At 50.4% G+C, this 25,687-nt stretch overlaps 1 protein-coding gene across 2 annotated transcripts in view; it reads right to left on the bottom strand.

Moving 5' to 3' along the window:
• The window catches only part of LOC119779324 (neuronal-specific septin-3-like), a 55,701-nt gene extending 30,152 nt beyond the window's left edge, over positions 1-25,549 (bottom strand). Inside the window, exons 1-2 of one of the 2 annotated variants that reach the window (XM_038278926.1) lie at positions 25,447-25,549; positions 2,100-2,447 (exon numbers count right to left, since the gene is read on the bottom strand). In XM_038278926.1, the coding sequence (XP_038134854.1) occupies positions 2,100-2,447; positions 25,447-25,534 (436 nt within the window). In that variant the 5' untranslated portion in view covers positions 25,535-25,549. Of the gene's footprint in view, positions 1-2,099; positions 2,448-13,939; positions 14,188-25,446 lie in introns of those variants that run through there. The other variant, XM_038278927.1, reaches the window with a different exon arrangement.
• Positions 25,550-25,687: the final 138 nt, after the last annotated feature.

Genomic DNA, 25,687 nt, shown 5'->3' with positions numbered 1-25,687 from the left:
CCTCCTTCACAGGATCAGCCTCTTGCCGCCTTCTGTCACCAGAATCCCTCGTGCAAAAGTCCTCAACTTCCTGCTAATGTTAATGCTGGTAGCACCTCTGTGTATTCCAATGGTTTGCTGCATCTTTGTCAAACTGACAGAAAATCACAAGTTAGGAAAAATAAAAAAGTTCATCATGAATTCCTAAGGAGAAGCGCCTCCATCGAACAGTTTCATTGGACTGCTTAGATTGATTAGTGTAAGTCACTATCATCCAAAAATGAGTCATGGAGAGGAGAGCATGGATCTGTTTGACGCGCTGAATCCAAGGAGGAAACGTAGGAAACATCCCTAACGCTTTACTGCAGTTAGGGATGTTTATCGTTCCCTTTTTCTGTGAAGCCTTGCAGGTAGATTTGCAGACTTATTTAGCTCTAAACTGGCGATCAACAGAAATATTGGCACCAGCCTTAGCCTCTCTCTGAACCAAACAGCCCCAGAGCAGATCCAGGTGATATTCATTAGACAATCATTCAGCTCCACCCACACATGCCAACACCCACTTAAAGCTCCACCCACACATGCCCATTAATACCTCTAACACATCCACCCTACCCTTAGAGATCCTTGCCTTTACAGTCAAGAAAGAGCTGAATGTTTGATGCCATGTCAACCTGCTTCACAGAGGCACATGGGGCACACTGTGTTGCCATGGCAATGACTGCACCCGCCACTGCTGAGGGGGGAGGGGGCATAATCTACCCCATCCGTACCATCAGCTCATTTGCACAGCCTGATATAAATCTAGGTGTCCATAAATGATGTAATTATTGTTCTAAAATTCCTTATTTTTAATCCTTAAATCACTGAGGAATGCTGATACAGATCTTTAAAAATGTTCTATGACTTTCAGACATTTTCTTTTTTCTCCGTTATACAGTTCCTCAGCAGTAAATCTAATTAAACCGTGTTTATCTGCATTTCACTTTTTTCTTTCTTTAGATTAGGCACTATTTAGCATAATGTTAACATGAGAGGAAAACATTAAACTCAAAAAGACTAAATTTATGTTTAAATCCAAAGCTGATAATTAGTGTAGCATCCCATTTCCCGTACAGATCAGGAACAGAGGGATAAAACAGAAAGGAATTTAATGCATTTATGTTATCAAGAAATACGTTATTAAACTTTAACACATTATAGTTTAGTTGTTTAGTACTTTTGGGAGAGGAAAACATAATTTAGGTTTTTTTACAAAATAAACCTGCCGATCTGGGTGTATATCTATTTGTAGAGATGAGCGATGGTACGGATGGGGTAGAGACACCTGTTCTCATCTTCTTCCTGTCCTTCAGATTTAAAAGCTGCTGATCCTTTAGACCCACTGCTGCCCCCCATTGAGGAGGAGTGGAACTGGACTGTTCTCCCTGCTGCCCTCTGGGAAGAGGCTTCCCAGCATTCAATGCAGGACCAGCAGGTTCTGCAGCAGCTTCTTCCCCACCGCCATCACACTGATGAACTCTAAACCTCAGACTCTGCATCACACTGATAACACCAAACCAAAATACTGCATATTTGCACCAAACATTTATATTAATGCTCTAAACGTCCAGATCGATGCGTTTTATCCTCCATGTTTTTTCTCTCACGCTGTTTACATTTGATCACTGCTGAACTTTATGGAATAGAAATGGTTTGAAAGCTGAACAACACTAAATTTGTTTTATATTCAGTCTGTGTAGAAATTGAATCAAAACATTTGAATTCTTATGGATGAAACATCTGGTGCCATGTATGGATGAGAAACAACATTTCAGTTCAGACGCCCTAAAACCTCCGGAGCCTCTGGTGGGTCCAGAAGCTTCAGAACCCGTCAGCAGATCCCCGGATGTTTAGACGGCTGCAGGTTCTGGCTGAGTGGGTCCGCCATAAAGGGCTGGCGGTGTTCAGCTTCTATGCTGAACCCGCTGATCTACGATGGTTTCTGTGATCTATAAAGGGTGGATCTGCTCAGTAAACAGAAACTTCCTCATCAGAACAGATCCCGTTCCTTTTATACTTTACATTACCACCCCCCCCCCCCTCGCTGTGCTGGTAGGCGGGGTTTCGTGGCGACTCACCGACCACCATAATGTTGAACTCGAAGCCAGCCTTCATGGTCTTGCGCCTCATCTGGTCCAGGACCGCCTCGATGCCCACGTAGCCGAACAGGTCGGTTCCTCGGATTAATCCTGGAGCCGACGGGCAGAGCTGCAGCTTCACCTTGGCCTCCAGCTCCGACTCTCTCCTGCTCTCCTCTGTCTCCATCCCCTTCTCCTTCACAGGCTCCTCATGCTCCTCCATGCAGCTCTCCTTCTCCGACCTCGAGCTCTGGATGTTCTGCTCTCCGTCTCCTGTGATGACATTCTGCTTCTCCCCTCTCTCCTCCATCAGGGCTGACGGCTCAAACAGCAACTGTTCGGCAGTTTCTGTGGAGACACAGGAGATGCTAAGACTCTGAGGGTCCACCTCTACGGGAAGGTCTGAGTCTGGATGAAACATTTAATAAGCAGAGGTTTTTATTTCACATTCAGACCCTTTTCTCTGATTCCTCAGAAAGATTCTGGGGCTCTGCTCATTAAAGCCCAGCAGGTCGTCCAACTGAGAGCAGCACTCCCACAGTAAAGCATGGAGGGGTCAGGATCATGCTGTGGGATGTCAGGAAACCAGGTCGTGATGACAGAAATGGGCTTTCCATCAATACAGATAGAGAGGTTAGGAAAACCTGATAGAAGCTGAAGGAGACCTGAGGCTGGGATGGAGGCTCACTTCCAGGGAGGAGAACCAGCCTGATCATCCAGGAGGAGAACCAGCCTGATCATCCAGGAGGAGAACCAGGCTGATCATCCAGGAGGAGAACCAGGCTGATCCAGGAGGAGAACCAGGCTGATCATCCAGGAGGAGAACCAGGCTGATCATCCAGGAGGAGAACCAGCCTGATCATCCAGGAGGAGAACCAGCCTGATCATCCAGGAGGAGAACCAGGCTGATCATCCAGGAGGAGAACCAGGCTGATCATCCAGGAGGAGAACCAGGCTGATCATCCAGGAGGAGAACCAGCCTGATCATCCAGGAGGAGAACCAGCCTGATCATCCAGGAGGAGAACCAGCCTGATCATCCAGGAGGAGAACCAGGCTGATCATCCAGGAGGAGAACCAGGCTGATCCAGGAGGAGAACCAGGCTGATCATCCAGGAGGAGAACCAGGCTGATCATCCAGGAGGAGAACCAGCCTGATCATCCAGGAGGAGAACCAGCCTGATCATCCAGGAGGAGAACCAGCCTGATCATCCAGGAGGAGAACCAGGCTGATCATCCAGGAGGAGAACCAGGCTGATCATCCAGGAGGAGAACCAGCCTGATCATCCAGGAGGAGAACCAGCCTGATCATCCAGGAGGAGAACCAGCCTGATCATCCAGGAGGAGAACCCGGCTGATCATCCAGGAGGAGAACCAGGCTGATCCAGGAGGAGAACCAGGCTGATCATCCAGGAGGAGAACCAGGCTGATCATCCAGGAGGAGAACCAGCCTGATCATCCAGGAGGAGAACCCGGCTGATCATCCAGGAGGAGAACCAGGCTGATCCAGGAGGAGAACCAGCCTGATCCAGGAGGAGAACCAGGCTGATCATCCAGGAGGAGAACCAGGCTGATCATCCAGGAGGAGAACCAGGCTGATCATCCAGGAGGAGAACCAGGCTGATCATCCAGGAGGAGAACCAGGCTGATCATCCAGGAGGAGAACCAGGCTGATCATCCAGGAGGAGAACCAGGCTGATCCAGGAGGAGAACCAGGCTGATCATCCAGGAGGAGAACCAGGCTGATCATCCAGGAGGAGAACCAGCCTGATCATCCAGGAGGAGAACCAGGCTGATCATCCAGGAGGAGAACCAGGCTGATCATCCAGGAGGAGAACCAGGCTGATCATCCAGGAGGAGAACCAGCCTGATCATCCAGGAGGAGAACCAGGCTGATCATCCAGGAGGAGAACCAGGCTGATCATCCAGGAGGAGAACCAGGCTGATCCAGGAGGAGAACCAGGCTGATCATCCAGGAGGAGAACCAGGCTGATCATCCAGGAGGAGAACCAGCCTGATCATCCAGGAGGAGAACCAGGCCTGATCATCCAGGAGGAGAACCAGGCTGATCATCCAGGAGGAGAACCAGGCTGATCATCCAGGAGGAGAACCAGGCTGATCATCCAGGAGGAGAACCAGCCTGATCATCCAGGAGGAGAACCAGCCTGATCATCCAGGAGGGAGAACCAGGCTGATCATCCAGGAGGAGAACCAGGCTGATCATCAGGAGGAGAACCAGCTGATCATCCAGGAGGAGAACCAGGCTGATCCAGGAGGAGAACCAGGCTGATCATCCAGGAGGAGAACCAGGCTGATCATCCAGGAGGAGAACCAGGGCTGATCATCCAGGAGGAGAACCAGGCTGATCATCCAGGAGGAGAACCAGCTGATCCAGGAGGAGAACCAGGCTGATCATCAGGAGGAGAACCAGGCTGATCATCCAGGAGGAGAACCAGGCTGATATCCAGGAGGAGAACCAGGCTGATCATCCAGGAGGAGAACCAGGCTGATCATCCAGGAGGAGAACCAGGCCTGATCATCCAGGAGGAGAACCAGCCTGATCATCCAGGAGGAGAACCAGCTGATCATCCAGGAGGAGAACCAGCTGATCATCCAGGAGGAGAACCAGGCTGATCATCCAGGAGGAGAACCAGGCTGATCCAGGAGGAGAACCAGGCTGATCATCCAGGAGGAGAACCAGCCTGATCCAGGAGGAGAACCAGGCTGATCATCCAGGAGGAGAACCAGGCTGATCATCCAGGAGGAGAACCAGCCTGATCATCCAGGAGGAGAACCAGGCTGATCATCCAGGAGGAGAACCAGGCTGATCATCCAGGAGGAGAACCAGGCTGATCATCCAGGAGGAGAACCAGGCTGATCATCCAGGAGGAGAACCAGGCTGATCCAGGAGGAGAACCAGGCTGATCATCCAGGAGGAGAACCAGCCTGATCCAGGAGGAGAACCAGGCTGATCATCCAGGAGGAGAACCAGCCTGATCATCCAGGAGGAGAACCAGGCTGATCATCCAGGAGGAGAACCAGGCTGATCCAGGAGGAGAACCAGGCTGATCATCCAGGAGGAGAACCAGCCTGATCCAGGAGGAGAACCAGGCTGATCATCCAGGAGGAGAACCAGCCTGATCCAGGAGGAGAACCAGGCTGATCATCCAGGAGGAGAACCAGGCTGATCATCCAGGAGGAGAACCAGGCTGATCATCCAGGAGGAGAACCAGGCTGATCCAGGAGGAGAACCAGGCTGATCATCCAGGAGGAGAACCAGCCTGATCCAGGAGGAGAACCAGGCTGATCATCCAGGAGGAGAACCAGGCTGATCATCCAGGAGGAGAACCAGGCTGATCCAGGAGGAGAACCAGGCTGATCATCCAGGAGGAGAACCAGGCTGATCATCCAGGAGGAGAACCAGGCTGATCCAGGAGGAGAACCAGGCTGATCATCCAGGAGGAGAACCAGGCTGATCATCCAGGAGGAGAACCAGGCTGATCATCCAGGAGGAGAACCAGGCTGATCATCCAGGAGGAGAACCAGCCTGATCATCCAGGAGGAGAACCAGGCTGATCATCCAGGAGGAGAACCAGGCTGATCATCCAGGAGGAGAACCAGGCTGATCCAGGAGGAGAACCAGGCTGATCATCCAGGAGGAGAACCAGGCTGATCATCCAGGAGGAGAACCAGCCTGATCATCCAGGAGGAGAACCAGCCTGATCATCCAGGAGGAGAACCAGGCTGATCATCCAGGAGGAGAACCAGGCTGATCCAGGAGGAGAACCAGGCTGATCATCCAGGAGGAGAACCAGCCTGATCCAGGAGGAGAACCAGGCTGATCATCCAGGAGGAGAACCAGCCTGATCATCCAGGAGGAGAACCAGCCTGATCATCCAGGAGGAGAACCAGCCTGATCATCCAGGAGGAGAACCAGGCTGATCATCCAGGAGGAGAACCAGGCTGATCCAGGAGGAGAACCAGGCTGATCATCCAGGAGGAGAACCAGCCTGATCATCCAGGAGGAGAACCAGGCTGATCCAGGAGGAGAACCAGGCTGATCATCCAGGAGGCCGGAGTAACGGCTCCAAAACCAGATGATCAACCAGACAATGACACACACACACACACCATTCTGGTTTGTCTATATGTAGTGAGGACCGTGAGCTTGAGTCATTTTAACCCTTTCTGAACCTGTTTGATTCACCTTTAGTGCTTTTCTTTCACCATTGGACCAAACAGTTAGTATTTGTGTGAATTATTTATGTTTTAATGTTCATATAAAGTTGAGCTGATAATTAAGAGAAGCTTGTTGCTGAGATGAGAATCTAATATTTCTTAGCAACTGTTAACTTTATGAACGTAAGCATTGCCAGGGATTCCTGACCTGAAGCGAACCGTTAGCAAAAGAGGAAGTGAGGACAACATGGTCCTCGCTCTGATGGCAAATAGGAGCAAACACACACACTAGTAGGGAGCAGCTAGAATTAGCCTGCTTCCCTTCAGGACTTAGCTAAATGCAGCCAATCGGCTCGGCTCTGCGTGTGTCTGCTCTGTGCTGTAAGAGGATTGGATGCCCCCCCGTCCATGTGGCTTCAGGCCGTCTCTGTCTTCTTTCTAATTGAATAACAGCGATCTAGAAGAGCCGACAGCAGGCAGCAGTTACAGAAACCAGAGGTGGGTTAGGGTGCATCCAGGAAGGGGATGCACGTTTCCTCCCAACACTGACTTCCTGGTTCCTTCCAACAGTTTAATCCAATCCAATAATTAATTTGTGTCCAATATAGATGGAAATTAAAAAGATGCTGATAAATGACATCATCAAAAGAGATCAGTTTTAATCCATCAAAAAGGCTCTCTGGTTCGGACCAAAGGTCTCACAAAGAACGGCTGGAGATAGAACCGTCTGAGTACCCAGAGGTCCACTGGACCCAATCTGACAGAACCAGGCAGCACAGAGACGAGCTTCAGGAGGCTCTGACCTGGCAGGAGTAGATCTGGTCCAAACGGACAACAGAACTCATTTAGAAATCTAGGTGGAACAACGCAGGAGTGGACCAGAACCAAAGCGGACCAGAACCAAGCTGGTTTCCAGTTCTATCGAGCTTTCAGCTCCACCTGATTCAATAGAAATTCAGTCACTGTGACGCAATCCTCCAGATTTCCTTCTGATATTTTTATGAGCCTTTATTTTGTTCATTTTTTAATGTGTGTAGACAGGAAACTGGGTTAGGAGAGGGGAGAGTCATTCAGCAAAGGTCAGCAGGGCCGGGACTCAAACCAGCGACAGCCGGTAGAGGTGTAATGCGCTCTACCACCCGCCATAGCAGGGAGCCCATTTTTCTGCTATTTGTCTTCATCATCCAACTGGGAATCACAGGAAGCTGGAATAAAAACCTGAATTCCCCGAAACAACAACAGCAACGAGCTTTAGAGGAGAAACAGAAGCTGATGGTTTCACTTTCTGCCTCACCCAATGAAATCAACCTGAAAGAGGAAGAAGGTCGAGGACAGAGTTCAACGACTGCTGCTGGTTCTGCTGTGGTTCTGCTGCAGGTTCTGCTGTGGTTCTGCTGCAGGTTCTGCTGCAGGTTCTGCTGTGGTTCTGCTGCTGGTTCTGCTGTGGTTCTGCTGCTGGTTCTGCTGTGGTTCTGCTGCAGGTTCTGCTGCTGGTTCTGCTGTGGTTCTGCTGCAGGTTCTGCTGTGGTTCTGCTGCTGGTTCTGTTGTGGTTCTGCTGCAGGTTCTGCTGCTGGTTCTGCTGTGGTTCTGCTGCAGGTTCTGCTGCAGGTTCTGCTGTGGTTCTGCTGCAGGTTCTGCTGCAGGTTCTGCTGTGGTTCTGCTGCTGGTTCTGCTGTGGTTCTGCTGCTGGTTCTGCTGTGGTTCTGCTGCAGGTTCTGCTGCTGGTTCTGCTGTGGTTCTGCTGCTGGTTCTGTTGTGGTTCTGCTGCAGGTTCTGCTGCTGGTTCTGCTGTGGTTCTGCTGCAGGTTCTGCTGCTGGTTCTGCTGTGGTTCTGCTGCAGGTTCTGCTGCAGGTTCTGCTGTGGTTCTGCTGCAGGTTCTGCTGCTGGTTCTGCTGATCTGTCCGATAGAATCCCCCGAATCCCCTCTGATGGTGTCCGTATTGCGTTTGTCAGACCACCTTTTAATGAAGGTAGGCTGACCTTATATGGTGATCCCCACTGGGTCACCCCCCCAGCATGTATCTGGCCCCTCAGGGGCCAAATAAGGCCCACTGTGTGAGCTCTGCTGGATTCTAAATTCCCAGGAACCTCTATAAAGGATCTGCTTTAAACTCAGACAGAACGTTTCTTTAATCCTAAATAAATTTGCATCGCCTGAACCCCTCAGAGCTCTGCCAAGCGAACCAAACGGATCAGCTGAACCAGTGACTGAAGCAGGAAGATGGATCAAACATCATGGGTCACATGGCTGCAGACTGTAACGCAGTGACTCCCTGCTGAGTTTAAAGCCAACTTCAAAGTTTTGAAGAACGTCACTATCTGTCTGTGAAGAACCTCAACCATCAAAGAATGAGTCAGATCCTTCATTTACAGTCACACCACAGACTGTGATGAGATCATTGCTGATGTCTGTCAATGATTGGCTTCCAAAGCAGATGCAGAGGCATGTAGACCAGCCACTCCTGCTTAAACCTTCAACAGGACCAACGCTGGAAAAACTAGCAGGTACTGAGGGAAACATCTACTTCAAAAAACAGCCCCACAAAAAACATCCAAACACAAACTCCTGATGTTATCATGAGGTCAGCGTTACACAACCAAATGGGCGTGGTCTACCGTTTCAGCAATCATCTGCATTAGATCACTGTGATTAGCTTTCTCCTGTAGGGGTCTATAGCTCTATTTACAGGCGCTTAGACTACCGTCGCTCTGACTACAGCCGGTCCAACTGCAGGCACTCCGACTGCAGGGTAGCTCTGACTACCGTCGCTCTGACTACAGGGCGGATCTGACTTTCGTTGCTGTGAGTACAAGTACTCTAACTACAGGGCCTCTCTGACTACAGCCGCTCTGACTACAAGACCGCTCTGACTGCAAGGCCGCTCTGACTACAGGCACTCTGACTACAAGGCCGCTCTGACTACAGGCACTCTGACTACAAGGCCGCTCTGACTACAGGCACTCTGACTACAAGGCCGCTCTGACTACAGGTGCTCCGATTACAAGGCCGCTCTGACTACAGGCGCTCTGACTACAGGCGCTCTGACTACAAGCAGTCTGACTACCGGCGCTCTGACTACAAGCACTCCGACTACAGCCGCTCCAACTACAGGCCGCTCTGACTACCGGCGCTCTGACTACAAGCACTCTGACTACAGGCACTCTGACTACAAGGCCGCTCTGACTACAAGTGCTCCGACTACAGGCGCTCCGACTACAAGGCCGCTCTGACTACAGGCGCTCTGACTACAAGGCCGCTCTGACTACAGGCGCTCCGACTACAGGCCGCTCTGACTACAGGCGCTCTGACTACAAGGCCGCTCTGACTACAGGCGCTCCGACTACAGGCCGCTCTGACTACAGGCGCTCTGACTACAGGCACTCTGACTACAGGCGCTTCATCCAGTGTCCTTCTCACTTGCTTCTGATTCTGCTGTATCCGTAGAATCAGAATGAAAGGTCCTGTACTCGGAACGCCTGTAGTCAGAGCGCCTGCAGTCAGAGCGCTTGCAGTCAGAGCGCTTGCAGTCAGAGCACCTATAGTCAGAGCACCTGTAGTCAGAGCGCTTGCAGTCAGAGCGCCTGTAGTCAGAGCGGCCTTGCAGTCAGAGCGCCTGTAGTCAGAGCGCCTGTAGTCAGAGCGCCTGTAGTCAGAGCGCCTGTAGTCAGAGCGCTTGCAGTCAGAGCGCCTGTAGTCAGAGCGGCCTTGCAGTCAGAGCGCCTGTAGTCAGAGCGCCTGTAGTCAGAGCGCCTGTACTCCGACTACAAGGCCGCTCTGACTACAGCCGCTCTGACTACAAGCACTCTGACTGCAAGCGCTCTGACTACAGGCGCTCTGACTACAGGCGCTCTGACTGCAAGGCCGCTCTGACTACAAGCACTCTGACTACAGGCAATCTGACTGCAAGGCCGCTCTGACTACAGGCGCTCTGACTACAGGCGCTCTGACTGCAAGCGCTCTGACTACAGGCGCTCTGACTGCAAGGCCGCTCTGACTACAGGCGCTCTGACTGCAAGGCCGCTCTGACTACAGGCGCTCTGACTGCAAGGCCGCTCTGACTACAGGCGCTCTGACTGCAAGGCCGCTCTGACTACAGGCGCTCTGACTCCAAGCACTCTGACTACAGGCAATCCGACTACAAGGCCGCTCTGACTACAGGCGCTCTGACTACAGGCGCTCTGACTACAGGCGCTCTGACTGCAAGCGCTCTGACTACAGGCGCTCTGACTACAAGGCCGCTCTGACTACAGGCGCTCTGACTACAGGCAATCCGACTACAAGGCCGCTCTGACTACAGGCGCTCTGACTACAGGCGCTCTGACTACAGGCGCTCTGACTGCAAGCGCTCTGACTACAGGCGCTCTGACTACAAGGCCGCTCTGACTACAGGCGCTCTGACTACAAGGCCGCTCTGACTACAGGCAATCCGACTACAGGCGCTCTGACTGCAAGCGCTCTGACTACAGGCGCTCTGACTGCAAGGCCGCTCTGACTACAGGCGCTCTGACTGCAAGGCCGCTCTGACTACAGGCGCTCCGACTACAAGGCCGCTCTGACTACAGGCGTTCTGACTCCAAGCACTCTGACTACAGGCGCTCTGACTGCAAGGCCGCTCTGACTACAGGCGCTCCGACTACAAGGCCGCTCTGACTACAGGCGCTCTGACTACAGGCAATCTGACTGCAAGGCCGCTCTGACTACAGGCGCTCCGACTACAAGGCCGCTCTGACTACAGGCGCTCTGACTGCAAGCGCTCTGACTACAGGCGCTCTGACTACAAGGCCGCTCTGACTACAGGCGCTCTGACTACAGGCAATCCGACTACAAGGCCGCTCTGACTACAGGCGCTCTGACTACAGGCGCTCTGACTGCAAGCGCTCTGACTACAGGCGCTCTGACTACAAGGCCGCTCTGACTACAGGCAATCCGACTACAGGCGCTCTGACTGCAAGCGCTCTGACTACAGGCGCTCTGACTGCAAGGCCGCTCTGACTACAGGCGCTCTGACTGCAAGGCCGCTCTGACTACAGGCGCTCCGACTACAAGGCCGCTCTGACTACAGGCGTTCTGACTCCAAGCACTCTGACTACAGGCGCTCTGACTGCAAGGCCGCTCTGACTACAGGCGCTCCGACTACAAGGCCGCTCTGACTACAGGCGCTCTGACTACAGGCGCTCTGACTGCAAGGCCACTCTGACTACAGGCGCTCTGACTACAGGCGCTCTGACTACAAGCGCTCTGACTCCAAGCGCTCTGACTACAGCCGCTCTGACTACAGGCGCTCTGACTGCAAGGCCGCTCTGACTACAGGCGCTCTGACTGCAAGGCCGCTCTGACTACAGGCGCTCTGACTACAGGCAATCTGACTGCAAGGCCGCTCTGACTACAGGCGCTCCGACTACAAGGCCGCTCTGACTACAGGCGCTCTGACTCCAAGCACTCTGACTACAGGCAATCCGACTACAAGGCCGCTCTGACTACAGGCGCTCTGACTACAGGCGCTCTGACTACAGGCGCTCTGACTGCAAGGCCGCTCTGACTACAGGCGCTCTGACTGCAAGGCCGCTCTGACTACAGGCGCTCTGACTGCAAGGCCGCTCTGACTACAGGCGCTCTGACTACAGGCAATCTGACTGCAAGGCCGCTCTGACTACAGGCGCTCTGACTACAGGCGCTCTGACTGCAAGCGCTCTGACTACAGGCGCTCTGACTGCAAGGCCGCTCTGACTACAGGCGCTCTGACTGCAAGGCCGCTCTGACTACAGGCGCTCCGACTACAAGGCCGCTCTGACTACAGGCGCTCTGACTACAGGCAATCCGACTACAAGCGCTCTGACTCCAAGCACTCTGACTACAGGCAATCCGACTACAAGGCCGCTCTGACTACAGGCGCTCTGACTGCAAGCGCTCTGACTACAGGCGCTCTGACTACAAGCGCTCTGACTACAGGCGCTCTGACTACAAGCGCTCTGACTACAGGCGCTCTGACTACAAGGCGCTCTGACTACAGGCAATCCGACTACAAGGCCGCTCTGACTACAGGCGCTCTGACAACAAGGCCGCTCTGACTACAGGCGCTCTGACTACAGGCGCTCTGACTACAGGCACTCTGACTACAGGCGCTCTGACTACAGGCGCTCTGACTACAAGCGCTCTGACTACAGGCGCTCTGACTACAAGCGCTCTGACTACAGGCGCTCTGACTACAGGCGCTCTGACTACAGGCGCTCTGACTACAGGCGCTCTGACTACAAGCGCTCTGACTACAGGCGCTCTGACTACAGGCGCTCTGACTACAAGGCTGCTCTGACTACAGGCGCTCTGACTACAGGCGCTCTGACTACAAGCGCTCTGACTACAGGCGCTCCGACTCCAAGCGCTCCGACTACAGGCGCTCTGACTCCAAGCGCTCCGACTACAGGCGCTCTGACTCCAAGCGCTCCGACTACAGGCGCTCTGACTACAAGCGCTCTGACTACAGGCAATCCGACTACAAGGCCGCTCTGACTACAGGCGCTCTGACTACAAGCGCTCTGACTACAGGCAATCCGACTACAAGGCCGCTCTGACTACAGGCAATCCGACTACAAGGCCGCTCTGACTACAGGACCTTTCATTCTGATTCTACGGATACAGCAGAATCAGAAGCAGATTATGTTTTTCAAGTGAGAAGGACACTGGATGAAGAGCTGATGTTTCTTTGATCCATCAGCTGAAACGTGTCATTCAGAACCACGACCTGAGGAGGACTGGAGCAGTTATTCAGGAGAATAGATCTAGAACCACTAGATGATCAGACTTTTATCCACTGCAAAAAAAATGTGGTATCTGTATAAAATGAAATCAAGAAGCAGACGGAGGTCATTCAGTGCCACCACCACCATCATCATCATCATCACCACCATCATCATCATCACCACCATCATCATTATCATCGTCAACATCATCATCATCATCATCGTCGACATCATCATCACCATCATCATCATCATCATCATCATCATCATCATCATCATCATCATCATCATCTATGTCATTAGTCCAATGGGCCCAATCAGAACTAAACTAGGATTAAATCTACTCTCCCTGGATTACAGCATCAAAGTAAATGAAACTATATGTCAGATTATTTATTAATTATTTATTTTAATGGGGAACTAATGAAGATTTGTTAATCAAATGTTTTCTGTTAAGTTTTTTTTATAGTAAGTAGTTTTTATTTAAAAGCGGCTACAGCCAGACCAGATCAGAGGTGTGATTGGGTCGAACCTGCAGGACCGGAGTTCTATGACTAGTTTGTGTTTTTATGGTTGAAGTATTAAAGTCATGGGAATCAGGATAACTGGTTGGGAAAACAGAACATGTGGGGTTAGGAAGCAGGCCGACGGTTCCAAGCTGTTCGCTTTAACGGTTAACGCATCAAACCTGCCAGAAACATCTGATTAATAAAGAGCAGAGATCAACCATGACTTGACGTTACCAAGCAGCCATGATTCTGAGGACCTGCTGCAGTTTGAAAGGAGCCAACAGAGGCCTTCCTCCCCCCACCCCCTGCCAGAGTGGACCGGTCCCATCTGCTTTCATTGTAGGACAGAGCATTGAAGATCACCCCCCCCACCCTCAGAAACCAGAGCCAATGGAAGGACGCAGCCATGCTTACCTTCTGATCCTCAGCCGTTGGCAGCAGAAGCTCTCTAAACAGAACCTCCAACTTCTTCCTGCAAAGTTTGTTTTTGGTAACCGTGAGGAACTCGTTTCCCTCCCTGCTGCCTGCCTTTGGTTCTCCCTTCTGTCAGGAGCCGAGTGAGGAGAGACAGAGAGGGAGAGGGGGGGGGGCAGCCCCAGGATCTATTCACATGTAAATGCTCCAAGGAGCTTGTCCTAATCCCTGAGCAGAGCTGGCCTGGCCCTCCTCCCCCGTCTGAGCCTGAGCTGTCAGCCTGACTGGATGCTGCTGTGCTATCAGAGCACTGATAACAGCTCACAGTCCCTCTGTGGTCAGATCAGATCCAATCAGCACTTTACTGCCAGGCGGCCTGAGGAGCGGCCTGAGGAGCGGCCTGAGGAGCGGCCGCTGGCGGCCTGAGGGGCGGCTGCAGGCGGCCTGAGGAGCGGCTGCAGGCGGCCTGAGGAGCGGCTGCAGGCGGCCTGAGGAGCGGCTGCAGGCGGCCTGAGGAGCGGCTGCAGGCGGCCTGAGGGGCGGCTGCAGGCGGCCTGAGGAGCGGCTGCAGGCGGCCTGAGGAGCGGCTGCAGGCGGCCTGAGGAGCGGCTGCAGGCGGCCTGAGGAGCGGCTGCAGGCGGCCTGAGGAGCGGCCGCAGGCGGCCTGAGGGGCGGCCGCTGGCGGCCTGAGGGGCGGCCGCAGGCGGCCTGAGGAGCGGCTGCAGGCGGCCTGAGGAGCGGCTGCAGGCGGCCTGAGGAGCGGCTGCAGGCGGCCTGAGGAGCGGCTGCAGGCGGCCTGAGGAGCGGCTGCAGGCGGCCTGAGGAGCGGCTGCAGGCGGCCTGAGGAGGCGGCCGCTGGCGGCCTGAGGAGCGGCCGCAGGCGGCCTGAGGAGCGGCTGCAGGCGGCCTGAGGAGCGGCTGCAGGCGGCCTGAGGAGCGGCTGCAGGCGGCCTGAGGAGCGGCCGCTGGCGGCCTGAGGAGCGGCTGCAGGGGGCCTGAGGAGCGGCCTGAGGAGCGGCCGCTGGCGGCCTGAGGAGCGGCTGCAGGGGGCCTGAGGAGCGGCCGCAGGCGGCCTGAGGAGCGGCCTGAGGAGCGGCCTGAGGAGCGGCCGCAGGTGGCCTGAGGAGCGGCCGCTGGCGGCCTGAGGAGCGGCTGCAGGGGGCCTGAGGAGCGGCCGCAGGCGGCCTGAGGAGCGGCCTGAGGAGCGGCCGCAGGCGGCCTGAGGAGCGGCCTGAGGAGCAGCTGCAGGCGGCCTGAGGAGCGGCCTGAGGAGCGGCTGCAGGCGGCCTGAGGAGCGGCCTGAGGAGCGGCTGCAGGCGGCCTGAGGAGCGGCCTGAGGAGCGGCTGCAGGCGGCCTGAGGAGCGGCCTGAGGAGCGGCTGCAGGCGGCCTGAGGAGCGGCCTGAGGAGCGGCTGCAGGCGGCCTGAGGAGCGGCCTGAGGAGCGGCTGCAGGCGGCCTGAGGAGCGGCCTGAGGAGCGGCTGCAGGCGGCCTGAGGAGCGGCCTGAGGAGCGGCTGCAGGCGGCCTGAGGAGCGGCCTGAGGAGCGGCTGCAGGCGGCCTGAGGAGCGGCCTGAGGAGCAGCTGCAGGCGGCCTGAGGAGCGGCTGCAGGCGGCCTGAGGAGCGGCTGCAGGCGGCCTGAGGAGCGGCCGCAGGCGGCCTGAGGAGCGGCCTGAGGAGCGGCTGCCAACTGTCATCAGAGAACAGGCAGCCTCTTAGAAGCACCTAAACTTGGAGCTCGTCTGCCTGGCTGTGTGTTTCCTGGACGGGGCCGCCTGTGGAGCTGGTTGACAGTTGCCTTTTGTATCTATGCTTCTTTTTCTATGTCTGCTTCTGTCTCCTTGAACCCCAGTGGGCCTCAGCAGATGGCCGCTCACACTGAGCCTGGTTCTGCTGGAGGTTTCTTCCTGTTCAAAGGGAGTTTTTTCTCTCCACTGTCGCTACAAGCATGCTTAGTGTCAGGGATTGCTGAAGAGTCAATGAGTCGATGCAATCAACTGGTTTTCCTTAGATAGAAAACTTTGAATCAATCTGACTGGATGATCTGGTTGATGTGGATCTATAAAGTGACCTGAGATGACATGATGTGAATTGGAGCTATAGAAATAAACTGAATAGAACTGAATTGATGAGGATTCAAAGGCGAATTTAAACTAATTTAAATTAATGAAGAATGTTTAATCTGATATATTTCTTTTTTTTTTTTTTGGACTCATTTTGTTATTCCCGTTTGGAAAAAATCCCAATTAAATGATCTTTAGGATTTTGGAAGGACTGAAAGTTTTAAATTGTGATTTCTTGTTTATTAGATGTTGTCATCTCACTGTTAATATTGTTTCTGTTTGTTTTGAACATTAATATGACTTAGACTTAGACTTAGACTTCTTTATTTGTCATTTTGTATGCACAGGGTGCATACAGAACGAAATTGCGTTACATACAGCTTATGAACGTTGCATTGATATTTCACAATGGCACGAGTTATAGAAAAATACAAAAAGTGCAGCAGTGGTCAAAGTGTGAACAGTGCAGAGGATAAGAGACAGTGTGCAAGTTGCAGTGGTTCAGTGCAAAATGGCATTTGTGCAAAAAATGCGTTATTGAAAAATACAATGAGATGAACAATTTAAAGGGCTAAAAGTTAAAAGTTCAGCAGCATTTGATGCCCGATAATGTGCAATAGGTGCAGAGTTCGGATTGTGGATCAAAGGTTCAACAGTCTGATGGCAGTGGGGAAGAAGCTGTTGCACAACCTGGTGGATCTGCAGCGGATGCTGCGGAACCTCTTTCCAGAGGGCAGCAGGGAGAACAGTCCATGGTGGGGGTGTGAGGGGTCTTTGATGATATTACGGGCTCGGGACACACAGCGCTGTGATGAAATGTCCTTAATGGAGGGAAGAGGAGCCCCAGTGATTCCTTCCGCTGTCCTCACCACCCTCCTCACATTCTTCCAGTCAGAAGCTCTGCAGCCTCCACACCACAGAGAGAGACAGCTGGTCAGAACGCTCTCTATGGTGCTAATATATTTTCAATTTAAAGTTTTCTATTTGGTGTTGGTCTTCATTCGCCTCCTGGGCTCCATGATGAACAAATCCAAGCGTAACGCTGTATTCTGCCTCCTTTATCAAAGGTCAGGATCTGACCCAGCATGGACAGAATGTAGTTTGTTGTTGTTGGGAATCATAGAAATATATCGCTGGGATTTATAGATTATTTGGAAGTTATAGCGCCCCCTGGAGAAAACTCGACCAGCCTCCACTGCTAAACTCCCAGACAACAGGAAATGCGCTGAAAGCCTGAGCTGCTTTAAATGCAGAATAAAATCAGATTTATTGAGCGTGACCTTTCACCTTTGACATCTTTGGGTTCGTTTGTGGACAAACAAACAATCTGGAGAAAAGCTGTAACTCCAGTTGGTCCGATTTAAAGACGTAGAGAAGAAAGTTTTAGACTCTAACACCTTAAACTTGCACCTGGCTGTGATCAGAAGCATGGTGGCAGAGATCAGCTGCTGCTGGTTATTCAGGGACCAGTAGAAACAGAGACCAGTATTTCAGGGCCACAGGTGATCAGAATACGTCTCTGTTTCTATCTCTGAAGCCCTGAAACCTTCATACAGGATATTCTCCCTCTGAGGCCTTTATCCTCCAAGCTTAAAGCAGTTATGGCCTTTATTCACAGCCTTTATTCGCTGCTTCATTCTGACTAATGAACCTCGTTTAATTCCGTTTAATTCAGAGGTTGTTTGTTCCTCAGTTCTTCTGAAAGTCACTAAATGTGTGAAGAACCTTCTCCTCAGGGGTCTCTACAACCATAACCCCGCCCCCTTCTCTACAACCATAACCCCGCCCCCTTCTCTACAACCATAACCCCGCCTCCTTTCATCGACGCAGACGACTCGGCCTACAGAGGGACGCACTGGAGCGTTACTGCAGGCCACTGTTTACTTGGTTGAAAAAAATGCATGAGGTAAAAACTAAAGTCTGTCTCTGCATAAATGTAGGAGGTGTTTGTTTAATAAACACACAGAAGAGCAGATCTGGATTGAAGGTGTTCTGGAAGGTCTGTTTACAGCAGAGGAGAGTCGCTTTTTAAAGATTCCTCCAAACAGACGAATGATTGGAGTGAGCAGACTAATCCCTCCATGGTCTGATCTGTCCATGACCGCTGAGAGGAACATCTAGGAACAACCAAACCTCCACCCTGCGCCCTTTGACCTGCCAGAGGAGACGGGGGGAATGGATCCTGAAGCAGGTGGTGACTCAGCAGGTGTTCAGACCTGTGGGAGGTTAGTTTGCAGCATCACCTCTGATGGTGGCTAAAGTGAGTCACAGAGCAGGTTGGAGTTCTTCACGCTTCTTTGCATTTTCACCTGAATCAGTCAGGAAGTAACTGAGCGGGTCTAAGGAAGCCATTTGACTGCACTTCCTGTACCAGCTGCAGCGCGGGTTCCTCATCCACCTTGTCAGAGCAGAGGTGGAGCAAACAGCTAGAGGCTGAAGGTTTGGTCAGACGTGTGGGGACATGGTGTGAACGCAGCGGGTCAGTGGTTTCTGCTGTGGGGCTGAGATCTCTTTGATCTCTAGCCTTCAAAGCTGCACTGAATTATTCCAGTTCATACCAGAAACCTTACGACAGATTATTGCTTTTATATCGTCCACTCAATGCCTGGGAGAGACTGTCATGGTAACCATGTTCACCTCCAGGGACCACAGAGACCAGCTAACCTCATCAGAAGGTTTTCACCAGTGTTGGAAAGTTCTCTTTCTACGTGAACTAGTTCAAAGTTCAGTTCACACATTTTAAAATGAACTAGTTCAGTTCATAGTTCATAATTTCACAGTTCCAAAAAATGAACTACTTCATAGTTCTTTTATTTTTTTCATATATTGCTCAATTACACCATAGCCTCCTGTAGAACCACAGACAGCAATTATTTTATCAGTTGTAACTCTGAAACTGTGTGTCAGATTTCATCTTCATATCCAGTTTTGAATCCTTATCCAACCAGGGTTTACATTAGCATGGAGGGGACAGCATTTCCCCATTGTTGCTTTAACGCTTTGTTGCTGTCCATTCACTTCACACTAGTAGCAGCTGCAGCTTTCACCCCTACAGTATATTCTCAAAAACATCAGGAACAATGTGCTGCTTGAATGGTCTTTTTTATGAGGAATTATTAAAAGAAAAATAGGAAAGTAGTCTTTAAGGTGCAAATGTTTTTTTAATTTGAATAATTTTTTCAATTTGAAATTCCATTTCAGTACATACTAAAAAGGAATCCTGGAAAATTATACCAGGCTGGTTTAAGTGCGGATTTTTTTACTGAAAGCCGGCGGGCAAAGTTTGCAGAGAAATGTACGATTGTTGCCATCATCCTCACCGACCACCTGGTCATAAACCTGTTTTAAGTGATCATACTGCTGCTTTGTCGCCTCCACGGTCGCCTCCATGCTGCTGTGGCTTCCACGCTGCATTTTGTTTTGATGACGCACGCGGCTGTAGGCTACGACGCTGGTAGCTGCTGTTGCCAGATTGGGTGTTTTTCCCGCTACATATTAAGGCCTGTTTACGGTGTGATTTAGCCGGGGTTTCGCCTGGAGGGCTCTATAGAAATCTGGCAACCTATTGAACGGAGCTGAACTGAGAGAGCGTGCCGTTCACAGACACCAGAATGAACGAGTTCACAATAACGTTCATCAGGCAGTAATGCAGTACGTTCAGTTCACGTTCGCCCAAAATATGAACGAGTTCATGAACTTTGGTTCAATGAACGCGTTCAGGCACAACACTGGTTTTCACACTGCAGCAGAAAGCTGGAGTACCCAGAGAAAACCCATCAATGCACTGGGAGTGTTGGCCTAGGGTTGCCAGTACCCGGTTCGATCCCCACAGACTGCCACTCTGGGTCCCTGAGCAAGACCCTTAACCCCACACTGCTCCCCGGGTGCCGCACAATGGCAGCCCACTGCTCCCAAAGGCGAGGGGTTAAAGGCAGAGACGGAATTTCTCCATCATGGGACGATAAAGGGATTAACATTTCCAACATTAGAACTATTATACAGAATGACTGGGATCACTGGGATTACTGGGATTCTCCACCGAGCCCGACTTTGGTCCTCCTCCTTCACTGACATCATTCCAGGAGGAGATATGTTAATATTAGCCCTCCAAGCTATCACCATGCTAACATTAGCCCTCCTAGCTATCACCATGCTAACATTAGCCCTCCTAGCTATCACCATGCTAACATCAGCCCTCCTAGCTATCACCATGCTAACATCAGCCCTCCTAGCTATCACCATGCTAACATTACCCATCCTGGCTATCACCATGCTAACATTAGCCCTCCTAGCTATCACCATGCTAACATTAGCCCTCCTAGCTATCACCATGCTAACATTAGCCCTCCTAGCTATCACCATGCTAACATCAGCCCTCCTAGCTATCACCATGCTAACATTAGCCCTCCTAGCTATCACCATGCTAACATCAGCCCTCCTAGCTATCACCATGCTAACATTACCCATCCTGGCTATCACCATGCTAACATTAGCCCTCCTAGCTATCACCATGCTAACATTACCCATCCTGGCTATCACCATGCTAACATTAGCCCTCCTAGCTATCACCATGCTAACATTACCCATCCTAGCTATCACCATGCTAACCTTAGCCCTCCTAGCTATCACCATGCTAACATTAGCCCTCCTAGCTATCACCATGCTAACATTAGCCCTCCTAGCTATCACCATGTTAACATTACCTATCCTAGCTATCACCATGCTAACATTAGCCCTCCTTGCTATCACCATGCTAACATTCCCCATCTTGCCTATCACCATGCTAACATTACCCATCCTAGCTATCACCATGCTAACATTCCCCATCTTGCCTATCACCATGCTAACATTACCCATCCTAGCTATCACCATGCTAACATTACCCATCCTAGCTATCACCATGCTAACCTTAGCCCTCCTAGCTATCACCATGCTAACATTAGCCCTCCTAGCTATCACCATGCTAACATTAGCCCTCCTAGCTATCACCATGCTAACATTACCCATCCTGGCTATCACCATGCTAACATTAGCCCTCCTAGCTATCACCATGCTAACATTACCCATCCTAGCTATCACCATGCTAACCTTAGCCCTCCTAGCTATCACCATGCTAACATTAGCCCTCCTAGCTATCACCATGCTAACATTAGCCCTCCTAGCTATCACCATGTTAACATTACCTATCCTAGCTATCACCATGCTAACATTAGCCCTCCTTGCTATCACCATGCTAACATTCCCCATCTTGCCTATCACCATGCTAACATTACCCATCCTAGCTATCACCATGCTAACATTCCCCATCTTGCCTATCACCATGCTAACATTACCCATCCTAGCTATCACCATGCTAACATTACCCATCCTAGCTATCACCATGCTAACCTTAGCCCTCCTAGCTATCACCATGCTAACATTAGCCCTCCTAGCTATCACCATGCTAACATTAGCCCTCCTAGCTATCACCATGTTAACATTACCTATCCTAGCTATCACCATGCTAACATTAGCCCTCCTTGCTATCACCATGCTAACATTCCCCATCTTGCCTATCACCATGCTAACATTACCCATCCTAGCTATCACCATGCTAACATTAGCCCTCCTAGCTATCACCATGCTAACATTACCCATTCTAGCTCTCACCATGCTAACATTAGCCCTCCTTGCTATCACAATGCTAACATTAGCCCTCCTAGCTATCACCATGCTAACATTACCCATTCTAGCTCTCACCATGCTAACATTAGCCCTCCTAGCTATCACCATGCTAACATTACCCATTCTAGCTCTCACCATGCTAACATTAGCCCTACTTGCTATCACAATGCTAACATTAGCCCTCCTAGCTATCACCATGCTAACATTACCCATCCTAGCTATCACCATGCTAACATTAGCCCTCCTAGCTATCACCATGCTAACATTACCCATTCTAGCTCTCACCATGCTAACATTAGCCCTCCTAGCTATCACCATGCTAACATTACCCATTCTAGCTCTCACCATGCTAACATTAGCCCTCCTTGCTATCACAATGCTAACATTAGCCCTCCTAGCTATCACCATGCTAACATTACCCATCCTAGCTATCACCATGCTAACATTAGCCCTCCTAGCTATCACCATGCTAACATTACCCATTCTAGCTCTCACCATGCTAACATTAGCCCTCCTTGCTATCACAATGCTAACATTAGCCCCCCTGGTTATCAGCTCTCCCACCATTCCAACCATCCACCGCAGGCTGATTGTGATTTGTGACTTTTTGTGTCAAAGTCCAGAAACAATGATTAACCAACCATAGCTAACTGCTAATGCTGCTAACGCTACCCCAGGATAAACATGCATAGACAGAGGTAAAATTCTTAAGCCTACCAACATAAAAAACAGGGAATTAAAAGAGGTGAAAATGAGTAAATATAAATGTAAAGACTTCAGAAGGATTGTGTCAATAAAATACCAGGTTAGGACTCCTTTAATCACTTTAGCATAAAACAGGACAACTGCTAGTGGTTTGCTCCACAGATCTGGTCTTTATGGAGGAACACTGGAAAATAAATATTACTAAATAAAATCTTTATGATGAAGAATTTTTCTTTTTTTTTTACCATCGGCCATTAGGGGAGACAGAACAGGAAGTTGGTCAGTTTGAAAAAGCTCTCATTTAACCTTGGGGGCCAAATAATAAAAAAGTGAGCTTACGCTGCACTTTAATACATGGTGGAGGTAGAATCATGCTATGGAAACATGGTAGATGAAAAGATATCAGTGGTAGACTTTAACTTAGACTTAAAGGGGCCCTGAGCAGAATCTGCCTCATCGTAGCCGTGTTTCTCTGCGGGGGGGTCTTCTAATCAATCAGATCATGACAGCAATAATCTGTTTTTATCTGTTAATAAATGATGTGATTTTAATACCTGAATAAAACAATTAAGCCAGGCTAGAGAGGAAGCTTCATCCAGGTGTTTCACATCGTTAACTGCAGCTGGTCTTTGGAGGGTCACTGCAATGCCAGCAACTGGAGACCATTACAGTCATTTCCAAACATCTGAGAGTTTTCCTTCATTAAGCACCAGTCTCTGACAGCTGCCAGTGGCCCCTGGAGGGCCCCTGGAGGGGACGTCACAGTCAGAGCTCCAATTCAGGCCCTACAGGCCTCAGTAAAGGTCACGACAGTGAAGGTCACGACAGGAGCGAATATTGAAGCTGGAGGCAGCGGGGGATTTACCATTAGGTAATAGTAGGCAGTTTCCTAGGGCCCCTGGTTCCTGGGGGCCCCATGTATGGTTAATACAAATATTCCTGATTTCTGCTCATTAATTATGTTTTTGATAAAAATCCTTTGGCTAAAATGCCATCAGAACGCTGATAATATTAAGTGTGTCTCAGCCCCCCCCCCTTCAGTGTCCACCATATTGGATCAGTCCATTTGCTGCACATGTTCAGAAAGGTCCAAACAGACAGCAGCAAACCATTTGAAAACAAACCATGCAAAGAGCAGTGTTGCCAACTTAGCGCTTTAGTCGCTATATTTAGCCACTTTTCAGACCCCTCTAGCACTTTGATTTCTAAAAAGCTCCTAGCGCCAAATCTAGAGACTTTTTTCTGCTACTGGAGACTTTGGAGACAACATCTAAAAGCAGCGAACTCTGCTCTCCAGAGCGAGTAGATTGGTAACCCCGCCTCCTGCTCTCCTCTATCTTGTCTGCTGTCATGATTCATGCAGCTATTATTTCATCCAAATGAAAAATGGAGAACAGATAAGCAGATCATGGCTTGTCTACAGTGAAAAGAAGGACTGGGTTATTTACTTTGGCCTTTTTGGAAACACAGGAAGGAGCAATCAGCTAAGTGAGCTTAGTGCTTGGAAAAAATCTTTCATTCCTTTAGAGACAGCATGAAAAGTCAGCTGAGTACAAAACATAGAGAGGAAAACAAGAAGAAAAGGGACAAGAAGAGAGGGACACAACCTAGAACAGATAATGGATGTCTATTCTATTAACATTTCTCTATCTGGAGAATGGGGCTGTTTTCAGAGGGCCCCCTGGGGCCCCACATTTCCTAAATCTATAGGCTAGTAGGAACCAGGAGACTGTGGGGTGGGAGGCCCTCTGTGGAACCGGCAGCAGAAGCAGCAGACTGATGAAGAACCACAGAGAGAAGAACGGACCACAAGATGATCTAAATAAGTTATGTTGGTCTTTACCAATACCTACACCTGAACGAGGCCTTCCTCTCTGTGACCTTTAGGACCAGAGGTCATCAACCGTCCACCTCTGTCCATCAGGCTGAGGCATCCAGAGCGCAACGTTTAACTTAAGAAAATAAAAGAATAAAACTAATATCCAGACCTTCATCTCAGACTGGTTTCTATGAAAGCAGAACTTCAGCACCTCCAGAAACGGAAACGGGCCGTAGGTCCCGCTTTTAGCGTCCCTCCTTCCCTGAACACATTAATCCAGATTAATAATCTGCAGAACCAAACCTGAGACCTTCAGATTAGCAGTGTGGCTAACAGCTTAGCTGGAAAAGTAGATATTATCACTAGTTCACTCTGTTCCATCAAACATTAATCACACGCTGAGAAATGGTTTAGAAAAGATTCCCTTCTGCCCCATTTTTTAAACTCTTGTTTAATTTGATTAAATAACTAAAAGTTTTGGACATTTTCTTTCGTGAAGTTTTGCTACTTGTCACCGTCTGAGTGGCGGGATGATGAGGAACGAGCAGAACTGGGAATATTTCTGAAGCTCTGTGTTTGATAATCCAGCAGAAGTTCAGAGGCAGATTTACTTCCCCTTTATTCTGTTTCTGTCTATCAGTCTATCAGTGTTGCAGCTAAAATAAAACATTAAAGTTAAAGTTGAATCTAAAAGTAACAAGAGGTGTAAAATGTGTAGACCGACCAGGTCAGTCTGACTCCATCATGGAGGATTTTAAGATTGCATCACGCTTACAAATTTCAGAGAAGAATTGATCTAAAAAAAATCAGTGAATCATTCTTAGATCTGGTTTATTTAAGCAAATAATTATGATGATCTGAGTATTTCTGCCCTTAAAGTAATATAAGTTCATGATTATACAACAAAAATAAGATCTTGAAGCATTTCTTTCTGATCTTAAACATAAATAATCTTATTCTGTAGGCAGATTGTCTCTCTAAGCTTCTTAAATCGAAGGAAAATACTCTTATTTCAAGAATTATAAATTTTTGCAGTGAATTCCTGTTTGTTTTCTATGCAGTGAACTAAGATGCAGAGTCAGTAAAGCAGTCAGTAAAGCAGTCAGTGAAGCAGTCAGAGCCGCGATCAGGCGGTCGGTCGGTTTCCTGTCATCATGAAGCCGTTCGGATGCAGGAAGCAGAGCGGCAGACGGACAGAACCGGCTGAGTTTGGACCGGCAGAAAGAGGCCGACAGGAAGGAAAGAGCGGTTGGTTACCTGATGCAGAGACACAGCTGTCTGCAGGGACACACATGCAGAAGTGAGCAGGATGTGCGGAGCGCCGTGTGTGAGAGGGGCGGGGCATTTCCTGCTGACAGCAGAAAACTACTTCCTGGTTCAGCATCCAACCGACCGTTAACCTGCTGGGACCCGACTGAGCCGGATCAGGGTCTGTTCAGGGGTCAGGCAGCCTCCACCCTGCAGCCTCCACCCTGCAGCCTCCACCCTGCAGCCTCCA

The sequence above is a fragment of the Cyprinodon tularosa genome, unplaced genomic scaffold (genome assembly GCF_016077235.1).
Source record: "Cyprinodon tularosa strain WSP-4 unplaced genomic scaffold, ASM1607723v1 ctg1454, whole genome shotgun sequence".
NCBI lineage: Eukaryota > Metazoa > Chordata > Actinopteri > Cyprinodontiformes > Cyprinodontidae > Cyprinodon > Cyprinodon tularosa.
This window is presented reverse-complemented; position numbering and strand designations above follow the sequence as displayed.